Source organism: Tenebrio molitor, chromosome 5 (genome assembly GCF_963966145.1).
Source record: "Tenebrio molitor chromosome 5, icTenMoli1.1, whole genome shotgun sequence".
In the NCBI taxonomy this organism is placed as follows: domain Eukaryota; kingdom Metazoa; phylum Arthropoda; class Insecta; order Coleoptera; family Tenebrionidae; genus Tenebrio; species Tenebrio molitor.
In genome coordinates, this window is record NC_091050.1 from 287,774 (window position 1) to 305,894 (window position 18,121).

At 36.5% G+C, this 18,121-nt stretch overlaps 1 protein-coding gene across 1 annotated transcript; it reads right to left on the bottom strand.

Annotated features, from left to right (window-relative positions):
• Window positions 1-5,730: 5,730 nt before the first annotated feature.
• LOC138130240 (uncharacterized) lies at window positions 5,731-6,303 on the bottom strand. The gene has a single exon (XM_069046670.1). It carries the CDS (start codon window positions 6,301-6,303, stop codon window positions 5,731-5,733), a length of 573 nt encoding a protein of 190 aa, XP_068902771.1.
• Window positions 6,304-18,121: the final 11,818 nt, after the last annotated feature.

Consider the following 18,121-nt stretch of genomic DNA (forward strand, 5'->3'; position numbering starts at 1 on the left):
CTTTTGTTAGCTCCTTTTTAATTTCAATCTCTACTTTGCATTCATATCATCCCTTCGCAATAAATCACATTTGGAATTTTGAAATATTTTGAGGTTAGGCTTTCTTTTTTTTTGTAGAGCGGCATTTCGTATTTTTACAAGGGTAATACAAAGGTAACTAGATGTAAATCATTTTATTCCACACTGTATGATTGTGTTCTGTACTTTGTTTCATCACGATATGACGTCAGGGAGCGGTACATTAACGATAAAACTATTCAGAAAATATGGCCGTGTAGTGAGGTGGCCTCGCTTATTTCTGTTTTACCAATATTAATCTAAAGCTGTGTGTTGTGTGGTCTTGTCATCTCGCGCCTCAAGTTTTTTTATCAACTGGATTTTTACAAAAGAAGGTACCAGCTCTTTAGCTCTAATTGTATGTAAATTGTCTTTAAACACGACCAGTCAACTTGTTTTCCAAATTTTTATTAAGTCTAGCACATTCTCACACATTTATTAATTGTTTGTAATTTGTGTTTTAATTTATTAAATCATCTTTTCCCTCGTCTTGGACTGTACATACCATCAACCTGAAAACAATTTTTTAGCAAATTTGCAGAAACTTGTCATGCTTTCAATATCTAGCCAATTTTATACCTGCTGATTCACGTAGCCCGTTCGTTAGAAACTTTCTGATTTCCCAAAATCGTATTAATTTGAAAATTGGTAGCCGACTATAATAATCAACTGCTTCAAGTTTAAATAAAATATTTTCAAAATGGCGACACTTCCGAAAATACCGGAAATTGACGCCATCTTTGTTCTTTTAAATAGAAAGGCCCCATTTTGATTTCAAATTTGGATTCTCTGTTAAATTTTGAGTTTAGAACGTCATTTTGTCAACACTTATCTGTCATCGTTTTTGACCTATGTCATCTTTTTCGCAAAAAAGCGGGGGTTGTAGGGCTTCATACATTGTTTAATAACATTTCTGTATCTGTATGATGACAGATAAGTGTTGACACAAGGACGCTCTAATCTCAGAATTTAACTTAGAATCCAAATTTGACATCAAAATGGGGCCATTTTGAAAATATTTTATTTGAACTTGGAGCAGTCGATTATAGTCGGCTACCATTTTTCATTTTAGTAATACGATTTTGGGAAATCAGAAAATTCTACCGAACGGGCTACGTGAATGATCCTGTATACTCTTCCTAATTTATAAGCATAGTCTTTTCAGGATGTTTAAAAATTCAGTTTTGCAGTCATGAACGAAGATCAAAAATGGTTTTGATTGGAGAACGGTTCTTATATGAATGAGTCACCGTTACAGTTAATTCTGGATGCAGCATTACCACACCGAAAATATTTTGCAAATCTTTTATTTCTCAATTATTTATAAGAGACTGGTGAAACCATCCAAATAAATTTTGTTGGGGTCAGAATTGCCGGTTGCTTTGAGTGCTGAGTGAAGGAATTCACGCCAACGCAACACTCGTATGACCAAATTGAGTTATTATTGATAGTAGTAACGGAGAGAAACGAATCCAATGGTGGACTACTAGTCGGCGTGGCTTGACTTCACCGAAACTGGTCTACTAAACTGAGAAACTATTAAAGAAACGCGTTCGGTAAAATAATATCGTGTAGGCATTGAAGTGGAACGTTCTCATTCATTATATTAGGAACAATAAATTAGATAAAATGTTTTGATGGTTCATAATAGTTGGAGGAGCGTGGAAGGTGCATAACTCCCTCGTATGCGATGGTCGGATTTAGCCCGAGGTGAATGTTATAGTCCGGGTCCAGCAGGGCTGCCGTTGTCGAGAGTCTGTCTGGCTGCTTTCCAACATGCTTATTACCGAGCAGACGGTCCGCGCCCCGGGATATGACGGTCAACTCCTTCATACCGATACCGCCGCCAAAGTTCGACATCACCGATGACCAAACCACCATCTATCTACAACACGATCGATAAATTTTACCGGAAAATAAAAAGAAAAATTTTCATTGCAGAAATTGGATACCTACAATGTTCTGCTTCTCTTAATACGCTGATTTAGTGTTTATCGTCGACGTGATTTATTTTATCAATTTTTCAAAATTTACCAACGGATTTTGGCGGTCCGCCGGCAAACCAAGAAATATTTCTGCGTCTAATTTTTCACCGAATTAAATAAATAACGAATGAAATCCTAGCATCTCTCCGATAGTTACACTTAGAAGCCATATTAAGACATAAGCTATCACAATCAAGTGGAAGAATCTCTTTTATCAGATTTCTAAATGTTTTCCACAAAAACATATTTTGTCAAGTGGTTTCAAACTTACATCAAGCAAAATCTTAGATTTGGTAATTCCTGGTTAATGTGGCGAGAAATAAAACTTAGCTTGAGGAAGTTTGTAGTTTCATTCACAGTTTCATTCAAGCGGTGCCGAGGAAAAGTATCTCTCTGAAATGATAAAGATGAGTCCTTGGGGTAGGCCATTTTTAAATTTTTCAACAGCTTCTATTTACTTTTCCACAAACACTGTCAGAAGACTGTAACCTCAACTCCATACATTTTCAATTTCACGTAAAAATCACGTTTGCTAACAAAAAAATACGTTGAGCATTTTCATTAAAATATTTTTGTGTGCAACCGTACGCGAAATGAGCACTTCGCGTGCCTAGAGCAGGCCCCGAAATTGAATTTCGTAGCCGTTGCCGTAAAAGTAAAAGTAATTTCAATATTTATTTATTATCACAATTACAACATATCTATCTCTATATTTGCGGTGTGATCTTACAAAATCTGGATTGGGTACAGTTAAAGTTTGATTTATGCCAGTTTTTGTGTCAAGAACGGCCGCTATTAGTACAGAATTTTCATCCGGTTTGAAGTTCCCGCCAATTTCAAATGGAGTGGTCGCCTCATGAATGACGAGTCGGTAAAAAAGATCCCCATTATCGATCTAGAACAGACACGTATGAATTAGGTTAATTTTTCACCGGTCAAAAAGGGAATTATCTAGTAACTAACTAGTAACATATCCTGAATCCTGAATGGTATCAACAGACATTTTGGTTTATTTGTCTCTTCGCACGGCATCTGATATTTCCACGATTAAAATAACCTAAAAGGAAATTTAACATTTACCTGCCACAATAAATAAATTCCAGTAAATAGGTAAGCCAATGCAACATTATCCGAGACGGTTTTCACATTCTTCTTGTTACATCAGTCTCAAAGTCACTGTAACACAATTTATAATATTTTTTTAACTCTGGATGAGTACACGGAACAAGAGCTGCATATTTGCGGTATAATATTACAAATTCTGGATTAGTGACAGTAAAAGTTCGTTTTATGCCAGTTTTTGTGTCAGGAACGGCCACTATTAATACAGAATGTTCATCCTTGATGTCATCGATAGACATGTCAATACCTTAGACTTTTTCGCCCGATAACCAACAGACTTTTTTTCAAAAAAGGTACCAATTTCAGAAACTTCGTAACACCAATGCCATCCGGTATGTTCAGCGTGAGCTTCAACATTGAATATGTGCTCCATAAAGTTGAACTTTTCACAGTTTTTGAGTTTTCCATTAAATAAGCCAAAACAAGCCTCCCCTGACCCAAAAAGATCGTGAATGGGTTTAAGTGACAAACATTTTAAACGCAGTTATAAAAAAGAGAAAAATTTAGTTCTATTACATAATCAATTATCCAAATTAATATTGCTTAAAAAAATTTAAAAACGTGAGAAACAAATGTTTCCGTTGACGGTAAAAATGAAATTAACCTAATTAAATTTCACAAATTCTGATAGTAGCTTCAAAATCTTCAGTAACCCATTTTACAACAATTTATTCACCTTGTGGCTACTTTGTAAAAATGCGGTTGCCATTGCTACTACATTTATCCTTTATTTATAAATAAGTGTTTAAAAGCGCTGTAGAAAGAGAATCTAATAGGAAAAGAAATAAATAAATCCTCTATATTGTATGAATCTTGTTATTGGACTTTTTCAAATTGTTATTCAAGTCTTCTTGTCAAGCAATGACATGACAGCTAGTTACCACAAAAACAAGTAAATCTACTACTCTTCTATACCGGCGCCACTAGTTATTACCTTCAACGCAGCAATCCGTTTACAGTAAGGCATTTTTCAAGCATGGCGAAAAATGGGGTGGATGGGGCTGCGAATACTTTTCTCACCGTAAAAGATAAATTATGGTCGATTTGACACATTGCCTTTTGGGGACAAATATTTTTACTAATAAAATACCACTTCCAGATTTGGTTAATGAATTCTTCGACCAGCTGTAATGATAACATATACTCGTAGGTAGCTGTTCCCTAATTAAGTACACACATAATATAACTTATGAAGATTATAAATGAATTAAAGGTGAAGCTTTCCGGAAAACATATAAGAAACTTGTTAATATGCACACTAACCCTGTCGTTATTGAAGCGTTTTTTGCCCCTGTATTTATATTTATTTACGGGGTGATCAAGAAGGGCTGTTTAAGTTGGTAATGCTGAATTTTATTTTTAAATGGTACAACTTGAGTAACTTCCGGTTGACGGCTTTACACTGACAGCCGCATCAGTGACAAGTCAAATTTGACATTTCAAATTAAATTAAACATGCTGGTGAATCGTTCGAGAGAAGAGTTAATTTATGTTTAAAGCAAAATGGGGAGCACTTCGAGAATTTCCTTTAATTAATTTTTAGATTATTATTTCGAATTCCAACTTTGGTTTCTTTTTGCCGTTAATTTTTACTCTCATAAACCTACCATTTTGTCGTTATTAATGCTACGTCAGATATCTGTCAAATAAACCCACAAACCATATCCGGTTGCAGTGTTGTAAATAGCCGAAATAAAAATTGTTCTTAATTGTATTGCCAACTTAAACAGTCCTTTTTTATCACCCGGTACATATTAACTTATTTTAAAAAAGCATAACAGTGTTATTTCATTCATAAATAGCAATTATCCGAAATAAATTCGGCTATTTCGGAAGCTTACTTAAAAAATTGTACAAAAATTCCACATGACATTGACATTTTGTGCTGTCAACATAAAATCTTTCATTAAAAATTCCTGTTTCGATTTTCTTGCCTAGGCAGGGAAATGCTGGTTTCCAGACGATTTAGACGAATGGAAAATCAGTGTTTCTAGGCGGAGCCCGAAAAATGTTATTTCTGTGCTTATTTTTGTGTTTGCTGTTATTGTTAGAGTTTTTTTCTGGTTAATCAATTTCTTTTTATTACAATGTTTGCCTCACGAAGTCTGAACGATTAATCACTGTTGGGTGGTGATATTAGCCGTTCAAATGATATAGTCGTCTTTGTATAACTACTTAAAAACTTTATTGTATGACAAAATGTTGATGTACAAGTGTTAAGTACCAAGGATAGTGGTAGACTCTTGTTTTTACCGCTATATCTCGACTTAAATAAGGGTGGGTGATTTCACCCCTCTCACAAAGAAAGTAGGCAGGACTACCTGCTACAGTACCTCTTTCTAACAATAACATTCAAAATTACATTATTTTGTACATATACCGCCCCCCTTGAAGGCACGGACTTCAAAAATATTGGAATTAGCAAAGATCGAACATGGTTATTAGAAAAAGGATTGTTACATAATAAACATGACAAAAAACATTAAAAAATACAAACATTGAAGTTAATTGTAAAAAAAGGGTTAATGCATAATTATAACAAATATTTACACGATACAAACATAGTCTATTCATTCGCTGGCAGAACGCACACCTTTCGCGTGGCTCTTTTGAAGATGCCATTGACAGTCTTTACGGACACTACGCGCACAACACCGTCACTTCCGGGATGAAGTTCTACGATGCGTCCCAATTTCCATTGTAGTGGCGGCGTGTTGTCCTCAACTAGAATCACCATGGAACCAACTTCCAAGGCGGGGGTGGACGGTCTGGAACCGGAACCACGGAGCTGCTTGGAACGATTGATGTTTTGAACAAGGTACTCCCTTTGCCAGCGGTGCCAAAAGTGCTGCCTCATCTGTTCCACTCTTTGCCATTGCGTCAATCGGTTGATCCTCGTCGTCGTAAGATCTCTTTCGCTTATAGAAGTTAATGGCTCTCCGATGAGGAAGTGACCAGGGGTTATGGGATTAAGGTCATTAGGATCGTTACTCAAGGGACACAAAGGTCTGGAGTTTAGGACTGCTTCAATTCTTGTTAACAGGGTATACAATTCTTCGTAGGAAAGCACGACTTCTCCAATTGTTCTCTTTAAATGACCTTTAATGGATTTTACGTTTATTTCCCAAATACCGCCCATGTGCGGGGATCTGGGGGGAATGAAATGCCACGAGATACCCTTATTAGCCAGATTTTCTGTAATTTGACTAAATGAAGCTGACTTTAGAAATGTTCTTAGTTCCAGTAATTCTCTATTGGCGCCAACGAAATTTGTAGCATTGTCCGAATAAAGATGGTACACATGACCACGTCTTGATATGAAGCGTTTTAGCGCATTCAAAAAGGTTTGAGTCGTTAAGTCACCAACTAGTTCTAAATGAACGGCTTTAGTTGAAAAACAGACAAAGACGCAAATATATGCCTTCACAGTACGCTTACTGCGACCACGACATTCCTTGATGTAAATAGGCCCGGCATAATCTACGCCACTGATTGAAAATGGTCTGGTTGGTTCGACACGGGATTTGGGCAAATTACCCATAATAGGATACATAACGCTTGGTTTGACTTTAAAACATTGCAAACACTGGTGCAAAATCTTGCGTACCACACTGCGTGGAGAAATTATCCAAAAATTTTGACGTAACGCGGCTAAAGTTCCCTGAACACCAGCGTGCAGTTGCTCAATGTGCACGTGTTTGACTAATGCCTTAATCAAATGGCGATCGTTTGGTAGCACGATGGGATGTTTGACATCGTAAGTTAAGGATGAGTTTTGCAACCTACCTCCCGCGCGAATTAAATTATCATTCTTGTCGAGAAAAATATTTAAGCACAGTAAACGTGATTTCTTGTTAATCGGTTTGTTTTGTTTAAGGCAAGCTAATTCATCGTTGAATGCAACTTCTTGAATTAAACGCATGATGGCCTTCATGGAATCTTTTAATTCTTCACATGTTAAAGAACTAGAGATTTGCCTTTGGTTTGGCTTCCTACAATTGTTGATGAACCGTAATACCCATGACATTACGCGTTCAGTTTTTTTGTAATTTGAAAATTTTGTAAGAAGCGGTAGTTGTCTTTCGCGAGAATGAATATTGGTCAGAGTGACAGTTCGCCGTTCTGGAATTTCAATATCCGAAAGATTTACGTTAGATACGGGCCAAGTGTCGTTGTTTTCTGACAGCCAATCAGGACCGTTCCACCACAGTTTATTAGTTTTGAGTTGACCAGGTAAAGCACCTCGGCTTAGTACATCCGCAGGGTTACTTTCGCTTTTGACATGATACCAATCTTTCGCATCCGTTAGCGTTTGAATTTCGGAAACTCGATTTCCTACAAATGTTTGTAAGTTTGAAGATGTAGCGTTTATCCATGCCAGAACGACTGTGGAATCTGTCCAGAGAAATTGCTGATCAATTTTGACATTTATCGTTCGTAAAACTGTATTAAATAATCGCGACAACGTTAAGGCGGCACACAGCTCCAAGCGTGGTAACGTAACAGCGCGAAGAGGAGCCACACGAGATTTAGCGCAAATTAAGTGAACTTGATGATTGCCACTATGATCAGTTGTTCTTAGATAGACAGCAGCGCCATATGCGATTTGTGATGCGTCACCAAAACCATGTAGTTGCACCTGTACGGGGCTTGATTTTATTATGTTTCTGGGAATTTCGATTTCGTTTAAGTGAGCGAGTTCTTGCAAGATCTTAACCCATGCACAATAAATAGTTTCAGGTAATAGATCGTCCCATCCAATTTTCAAACTCCAGCACTGTTGAAGGATTATTTTTGCTTTTACTACTACTGGCGCCACAAGACCCAATGGATCGAATACCTGGGCAGTTTTAGACAGGATTTCGCGTTTTGTTAGTCTTTTCGGAATGTCGCACTGTTTTACCTGATAGCGTAACGAATCGTGATTAGGATTCCAAAAAAGCCCTAACGTTTTAGTGTAAGCATCCTTATCGAAACTGACGTTGAGATTAGGCTCGTGACTATCTGGAATTAATGCCGGATGATTGGCGGCCCATTTACGTAATAAGAAACCACCATGAGCTAAAATTTGAATTATTTGATCTCGTAAAGTGATTAGGTTTTCAAGTGAGTCTCCTCCCGTCAGAAGATCGTCTACGTAAAAATCCTGTTGAATTGCTTTAGCGGCTTCCGGGTACTGATTTACGTTTTGAAGAGCTAGTTCTTTAAGACATCTTGTTGCTAGAAGACTGGCCGGTTTTGTACCGTAGGTTAGAGTGGTTAATCTATACGTTTTTAGCGGATCTTCGGTGTTCTCGCGCCAAACAATTCGTTGATAGTCACTGTGATCGGGATGTATTTCTATCATACGGTACATTTTAGCTATGTCCCCGTTTACGACGTATTTAAAAGTTCTGAATCTCAACAAAATTGCAAAAAGCTCTGGCTGGATTGTAGGTCCTGCCATAAGATTGTCATTTAGACTTAATGCATCAGCTGAGCGAAATGACGCGTTAAAAACAACTCTTAACTTGGTCGATGTAGAATCCTTGAGTACCGCGTGATGGGGCAAATATGTACAGTTCGGTTTATTTAATTCGCAACCCGGAACTTCCTCCATGTGACCCAAAGAGATGTAATCCCGCATGAATTGCACATAATCTGATTTTAGTGTAGGCCTTTTGTTTAGGTTTCGTTCCAGATTGTTAAAAAACTTTACAGCACTATCGCGGTTTGACTTGAGAATTGGAGGATCATTTTTTAATGGCAGTTTAACAAGAAACTTTCCGTTTGTTTGTCTGCACGTATTTTGAATAAAATGTTGCTCGCACATAATCTCTTCATTTGAAAAGCATTTTTGTTCGGAAGGGTTGCTGCATTGTTCTAGTTCGAAGAATTTCTGCATCTGGTTCTCTAAAATGTCGCTTACCGACGTTAGAGAAAGCGAGCAGGTGCTTGAGCTATTGTTATTGTTCATATTTAGTGACCCACCCGCAATGAAACCTAAATAGGTATTTTGCAGCATTAGTTTGTTATGGTTCTTCAGTGTTATTTCCTTGCGGTCTTGACATAAAAGGTTCCAAAACAAATCAGCCCCGATAAGTAAGTCTACTGGTGCAGTTTCTAAGAATTTCGGATCGGCTAGCTGTAATTCCTTTGGAATATTTATTGCAGACATGTTTATGGTCACCAGGGGAAGATTTTCGGTTATTTTTTCCAGAACAAAACAACTTAAGTTCGCCGAAAACTTATTGTACTGAGACTTGATGTTTACCTGGACGGCCTGTTTGATGTTCGTCGAAATTTGACCAATTCCGCCAACGGTTATATTTACGGCTTTCTGCTGTAGACGTAATTTTTTGGAAAATGATGACGTAATATAACTGTTCATGGACCCTGCATCCAGGAGAGCTCTACATTTATGTGACTTATTATTACGATCTTCTATGAGAACGATCGCGGTTGATAACAAAATAATTGATGATTGGGACCTCATAGAATGAGCGTTTAAACTTTCTACCTGTGCTGGTGTTTCATTGGTTTGCGTGATTTGTCTTTCTTTGTGAAGCAGCGTATTGTGGCTTTGATTGCATTTACGGCATTTGAATTTGGACTGACAGTTGTTAACAAAATGATTGTTTCTTAGACAATTAAGACATAACTTCAGGTTTCGAGCTTGAGCGTTTCTTTCCTCTACATTTAATTTTGTAAATTCATTGCACTGAAAGATTGTATGATCGTCATTTTTACAAAATGTACAATGTAGTTTGTTTGTGGCAACATAAGATGTAGTGCTTCGTTTTTGTGACATATTGTTTTTTGCATTATTGTGATTCGGATTGACGTTCGATTTGGGGTGCAATAGATTTAAGGATTCCAACAACTGACATTTCTTTTCTAAAAATTCGATCGTTTGACCGTAAGTTGGAACCTCGTCGGTTAATGTAGCCTGCCATTCTCTTGCAAGATTGTCGTCTAATTTGTCCACAATTATTACGACTAGAAGAGCGTGCCAAGTATCAATCGGTACTTCTAGCTGTCTTAACGCGGCAACATTTGAATTCAACGTATCTAAAAAAGACCTAAGTGACGAATGCGAGGCTTTAATTACTTGGGGTGCCTTTGTGATGGCTATTATGTGATCGTGAACGATCAGCCGTTTGTTGCAGAACCGTTTCTTTAAGATATCCCACGCTACATTATAATTTTCTGATGACACCGTTAATGACTCGACTGCTCGCAAGGCTTCACCAGATAAACATGATCGCAAATATTGGAAACGTTGACAGTTGTTTAGCATGTTGTTTTCGTCTTCAATAATGGATTTAAATGAATTTTGAAATGACAACCATTCCTTATAGCAACCAGTGAAAGATTTTAAATTTAAAGTTGGCAGATTCAATTTGATTGATTGATCACGATTAGAGCAATGTGAATTAGCGCTGGAACAACTACCGTTAGGATTCGCTGTGGCCGCAGTGTGCGGTGGAGGCGTCGTTTGTCTAATTTTTGTTTGAATTGATGATAATACATCGAGATACTTTAAATCAATTTCGTCGCGGTCCTGAGTCTGTGTCTCAATCGCCTCTGATGAAAGATCGAGTGATTCAATTTCAGTCTGTACCTCGTCATATTCTTTGAATATTTGTTCGATGAATGTTTTTCTAGTTTCTAGTGGAGACACATCATTATCATTTGATTGAAAATTAGACACAAAGTTCTGAATACGCGTAATTCTAGCTTTTAATGAGGTTCTTTTCCTTTTTAGAGCCTCTAATTTGGCAATTGATTCATCTAATAAGGATGTCTCGGGCATAATGATTGATTTGATTTACGTGGTCGAGATGAAAATTTGCGAAATTAGGAACAATAGAAAAAGTCGTACGTAGTAATGCAGTTTGGAAGGGAAATTGAAAGGATTGAGAGCCACTAACCTTTGTTGATGTCTTGAGTGATGATCGCTTCGCTGCTACCCAATTCGGTGACTATTCGTGCTGCCCTTTTGCCCTTGCTGAAGGTGACGAAATCGTTGCTGCCCTCTGGGTGTCGAAACTGTTTCTTGAATTGTTGTTGTATTACACTTGTTATTACACTAGACGACCGTCGTGTGATATGGATTTAATCATCCGGCTCGAAGGACCAAAATTATGAACGATTAATCACTGTTGGGTGGTGATATTAGCCGTTCAAATGATATAGTCGTCTTTGTATAACTACTTAAAAACTTTATTGTATGACAAAATGTTGATGTACAAGTGTTAAGTACCAAGGATAGTGGTAGACTCTTGTTTTTACCGCTATATCTCGACTTAAATAAGGGTGGGTGATTTCACCCCTCTCACAAAGAAAGTAGGCAGGACTACCTGCTACAGTACCTCTTTCTAACAATAACATTCAAAATTACATTATTTTGTACAAAGTCATCGTTTTTACCAACTTTGAATTGAGCAGATAATAAATTTCTAGTTCGATTTTTCAACTATTTTTATCATTTCAAAATAAAAACGAATGTGCCGTCGATAACTTTCCGTCAAACTTAGGTGGCTACATTTATTTTTTGTTCGATACTGTCAGAATTTGAGAATTTTCTCCTATGTGAACGTATTTTGATAAATGTGACAACTTGTCAAAACGAAACGTCAAGTTAATTTTAAAGATTTTAAGCGATTTGGGTCGTCGAACAAAAAAACGTGGTATTCAAGTCGTTGTAAATTGGACTTTTTTTGGTATGAGTGGGCCAGCCAAAAATTTTCGTGGGCCGTTAAAACGCTCGTTTCACTCGCGTTTTATCTGGCCCACTTATACCAAAATAAGGCCAATTTACACACGAACTATGTAGTTAAATAAATAACCATTTCCCAATTTAAGGAATTTTTAATATTTGAACTTTACCACTGTTATAGACTGCAGCTCGGTGTCACTCGTAGATACGAGTATCATCGCTAATAATAATCATATTATTTCTCGTTATATTATAGCTGAGAACCTGCGGTACGTATTACTACCTTTGGCATAAACCTTCCTTGAAAACTCACCTCATTTCGAAAAACTACTTTTCTTCCTTCTCCGGAAAAACATAAAAATTGTTAAATAAAATCTGAATCAGAAATCATAGATAAGCGACGATTCGCAAGGTTGAAATGTTGTCTGCAGGTAAAGATTCAGTAAAAGAATTTTTTCTTGCCTGTTGGCATTACATACTCGTAATTCTGAATTTTAAGTTCCAGGAGACTGTCGAACGCAAATATGTTTTTTTTTCGTCTCAAGTACTAATGCCATTAGACAAATTATTATTAATCAAAAAGAATTCTTGAACAACCACTCCGTAGACGCGTTAATTTTACATCGGGGTCCAGAATCGGTTTACATTCCCTATCTCCCGTTCGAAGCGCACCTCTAAATAAGATAAATGAATTAGTGAGTTGGTAGCAATGGAATTAGTAGAAAGGCCGAGCTTATCTTGAAGTTTGATCGGATGTATCCTCGCGGTTATCCTCACGATGCGGCCAAGTTCGGTGGTGCGGCATCTCTTCATGACCCTCGCCATCATCTGCAACGCAAATCAACTGTTACATTAAACATGGGTTCACGCCGTGGACCAGACCGACTCTACAGAGGCTGCGGCCGCACGGTTTTCCTCCTCGTGTTACGCGGATATTTATTTACATATCCCGATATCATTAGTTCTTGTCGGAATTACCATGGCACGCTGTCACACGGATCAACTCATTTTTAAACCGGACAACTACACCTTTAATAGATTAGTCACACGGACTTTATCTATATACACGGCTAAACGCTGAATTAATTAGGTTGCCTCGACTACCACAAGACCAACTGGCTTTCAGACATCTTTCATGTCTCGTCCTGGCTTTGTTCTTAACCTAGAATTGTCCCGGGGTTTAATGGGCCATTAATGTTACATTATCTGGGAGTCTCATCGTTGGATGACTGGGATTTCTGGGTTGACACTGCACGTGAAGTGACTCGGAGAGACTCACTATCAAAAATTGATCGGCGAAGTGGACACTTCCACAACAGAAACTGGGAATAATTTCCGAGGTTAGTTAAAAGATCGAGACTATAACATGTCGACACGATAATGGAACAAGAAATGAAAGAAGATGCGAAAATTCGATGGGTTGATATTTTTGAAATGAAAACTTCTTTAGGTGCACCACATACATTTTATTCCCGTTCACTGAATTAGTTTCATGCGACATGCTAAAATCGTTCGCAACACGCAACACGCTAAAATCTCGGGAGTCAACTTTCGCGGAGCGAGCCAGAAACAGTCAACTGTGCGTCACTTGTCACATTCAAATTTTCATTGTTTAGTGTGTTTTCATTGTGTTGCTAAATTTAAGTGCAGAGCTGCAGCAGTAGCAATAGGTAGGTATATAAAAACGATAATGTCACGATAAATATTGTAAGTTCACAGAAATCAAGGGAGTCGAGTTTTTTAGCGGAGCGAGCGAAAAACAGTCAACTGTGCGTCACTTGTCAATCTTAAATTTTCATTGTACGTTGTGTTGTGACCTGAGTGACCTCAGTGCAGAGCTGCAGGAGTAACTGTACACATACACAGGATATTTCACGAGTGATATTGAGCCTGACGTAATTTAAAATACAACCCACACTATATTTCCGAAAAAAGCTGGCTACTGAAATTAAAATGTTAAAATTTATTACTCCGTCAGGCTCATTATCACTCGTGAAATACCCTGTATAGTTTTATATAATATAAACGATAAAGACACGACAAATATTGTAAGTTTACAGATGAATGTAGGATTTAATACGTAATTCTCAATTATATGGCTTCAACAATTCATCTATTGGAAAAATTTGTGTAGCAAAATGTGAAGAGGAAAATGGGCAAATTATCATAATACAAGGTATTGGTATTGCTATGAAAACTTGTGTTGTGTTCAATATCATCGTCAAGAAAATCAAACTTAAACATCCAAACCTAACCTCACAAATTTTGCCAGAGTGTACCTCTAAAAGCGGACGTATTTGCAATTCTATTGAAACATACAGATTTTTGATGTTTATTTAAAAACAGCATTGGATTTAATGTTTGTTAATGAAGGCTATTAATAATCAAAACTGTTTAAAGCACAAATGAGTGTAGCGAGTGAGTGCCTTTAATAGTTGAGATTATTAATCGCCCATTAACAAACAAGTTGATTACAAAATTTTTTCGTTGACCACAAAATTTCAAATTAAAGCCAAATCAAAACCAATTTCATCATTTTCGATAAAAATGAGACCTTATAAAATACCTTCATCCTTTTTTTGTCCTCAGGGTAGGCCATTTTAAAATTTTTCAAAACTTTCTATTCACTTTACCTCAAAGAGTGTCAGAAGAAGTCAACTCCATTCACATTCAATTTCACGTAAAAATCACGGTTGCTAAGAAAACCTAGTTACCTTTGAAAAATATGACATGTGAATTATAACCAAAAAGGTCGGCTTTTGAAAAATTGAATTCGTAATTGTGCAGTTATGGAGCTATAAAATATAGAAAACCCTGCTGCACCACCTGCTGCAGTGTTAGTAAATGCAAACAATGCATGTTCCAGATTGTTTATACATCAAAACATCATCAAAACGTCAAAATCGCAAAATCGTTGATTAATGAAAAATAGTGTATTAATGAGGTCCATTAATACACTATATTTTAGACAAAATAATCTATTAATATTGAAATTAACAAGCGGTCAACGGAAAATAATATTAATTATTTATGCCTTGCTTCTTATTCCTCCAAGTCATCTATGGTGATATATTTTTTATAGAATAGGTAGGTACATATTACCCAAAATCAGTAACGAGCATCATAGAAGTTTTCATTTCTGTCGTGCGGTCTTAAGCACACACTCGTTTTTTTTCTATCAAACTGTGCCATTTATCACGACTGTTATCTCATCAGGCGACGGTAAATTCTGCATTAATTTTAAAATCCATCGGTTATCTCAAATCGCTCAAAGTTCATTTATATAATTTGTTTGCATTCGTATATGTATTCCCATTTTCGCACAAAATCGCGCAATCAATACGACTAAAAAAAAAGAAACAGGAAACACTACTCCACTTCCTGTACTTGCGCCGCGAACCGCATAATTAAGCTTCCATCGTACAGATGGCGACACGCCTTTCATTCTTTTCCTCAGGTTCATTTTCACCACTTCCCCTGAACAACCCCCGAACCCAGCTATCTTCAAAAAATCGATTCAATTTCAAAAATAAAAATTCATCGCGATTTTCTCATAGGGTGAGAGCGCAAAGACGCCTTTTCGGCGCCCGGAAGCCGATCTCGCGTCAACTATTGTAGGTACTGTTTTTAGTAATTTCCGCCATCCAGTATATTTTCAGTTGGCGAACTAGTCCATATCAATATTTAATGAAGGCCGTGGTGGCTCTACAAACACACGTACGCTCTCGGCCATTTACATTTTTATTGGCCATGCTAGTAGAACCATAACAAGAAAATTAATTCGTTCTGTTTCTATATTGTAATTCAACAGTTCTATCCTTTACGGCTTCATCTGGACGGTCTCCTCTACACAACTAATTTGTAGAAAGTCGTATCAACTGAATAGTGATTGGGGCGGTTGGGCGCAACACTCCAAATTATTTCGAGGGTCGTGGCACTAATTTTTTCCGGAATCTGGGAGCGAATTAAAATTTTTATTTATCACTCTGGAACAGGTACGATGTTAATGAGATGGAGAGGCGACATAAATATGACCCCGTCGCCGTTGCCGCCTCGTAAACTGCTTGAACTGTGACAGAGCTTCTGCTCGGAGGTACGAAATAGCAACAATCGTTAAAATTGTTGCAAATCGCCGCCGGGACGAGACGGATTCATCACGATGGCTTCGGAGCTGTCGTTTTGTGTATTTTACGGTTAACGGTTATGGTCGACTTGTAAATCAGACTTTAGTCAACGCAAGCCGACGCATAAACAATTTTTTTTTCAGTTTGGGTTATTATAATTGTCACGGGGTTCTAAAACACATTCGTTAAACTAGGCTTTAATTAACTGTTTTATACGTTGCGTTTTTATACGGCTGAGAATTACAATAACTCAAACTAACGTCATAATTATTATTCTTAACGATATCTTTACGACTATGTTTTTTCTTACTGGACGGGGAAAACTTATGGACATAGTTCCAGCTAATACGGCCAATATTTTTTACTAGCAATCTAGGTATATTATTATCTCTGTTTTTTGTACCTAATATTGTTAAATTAAGGAGCTATCACAAAACGTAACATAAACGATTTGCTTGCATTTTCATCGTTATTGTTCATCTCTTGAGGTTCAAACCTATAATAGTTTCTAGTCGTAACATACCTATAGTAAATATGTTGTTTTCATTGTGTTGATTACTATTCGAATTCTGCTTAAATACATACAGGGTCTATCAGAACTGGCGGACCAAAATAATATGGTGAAGTCATCATCTTTTGGGAATAATAGGAAAAATATTTTAAAAAATCCATCCTCATTGGATTTTAAAATTAGAACGTTGTTAATTGACCAATCGCGTGTACATAGGTATAAAATTACCTTAAAAAATTATATTAGTAACTATCGAAAAAAATTTGATTGTTGCAAAGACATAATAATTGAATATTATGTCATAATAAATTATTTCTGACAATTACAAAAGTCGATAAAAACGCTTAATGTTTACTTCTTCAGAATATTTTGATATGCTTTTCTTATATGGACAGTGTAATGAGAGTGCCACAATTGCTGCTCAGGAGTACACAGTTCGTTTTCCCAATAGGGAACATCCAAACATCCTAGCAGAAATACTCTAACCTGAAAAATACTATAACCTAAAAACGTCCGTCATTGCACAAACAATGCGGATACCCAACAATGCATATGCATCATTTGAAATGCATCCATAGTTATAAATAAAGCAGCAAAACTAATTTATAGGTAACTTAACATCAACAACAGGATTGGTCAGTTTAAATTGCTTCTTTCCTAATCACTATTTAGATAGATTTTTTTGAATATTTGTCCTATTATTCCCAGAAGATGATGATTTCACCGTATTATTTTGCTCCGCCAGTTCTGATAGACCCGTATACTATGAGTTTTTTTAAGACTGACCATAGAGTTTTACATGCTAATTTTTCAACCCCGTGTTAACTTTTGTCCTCATGAAAATATTCAACCCACTTTTGTAGTAAAGTTGTGGGATATGATAATGTATTGAAACAATTTCAATTTAATAACCAGAAGCAAGGAATAAGTTAGCAAAAAAATATTTTTTGAATTCCGTTTGCTTCAATTTTAAATTTTCAGTAGGCTAAAATTTCCCCTGACATTTGTAATTTTGATATGTAATTAATTGTGTAATTGCGTAACTGCCTATGGAGGCCATTTTGAACATTTCATTTAATTTTTATTGAAGTAAAGAACCTTGTTATAATATAAATAATGAATCTATCGTTATTAAATGTAAAATATTAATGTTCAGGTTATTTTTTGCAAATAACATTTTGTTTGTAAATTGTATATTACAACCATTTAGGTATTACAAAATGAAGTAAATGATTAGATAATATTATTGTTTAATCTAAAAACAGCGTTAGGGTTTGTAATTTTCATAAAAATAAAAGTTAACAGGGGGTTGAAAAATTAGCATGTAAAACCTTATGGCCAGTCTTAAAAAAAAGCGCACTGTATGTAACGTTACAGTTCAGTTGCAAAGAAGGCTTTTGTAAGCTTCAATCACCACATAATAGTTATTTATTTAACGAGTTCGTGTGTAAATTGGGCCCACGAGTGTCAAAAAAAGTCCAATTTACACAAGAACGAGTTGAATACAACGTTTTTTTGTTCGACGAACCCCTTAAAGGTTCTAAATTGCTTAAAATCTTTAAAATTAACTTGACGTTTCGTTTTGACAAGTTGTCACATTTATCAAAATCCGTTCACATAG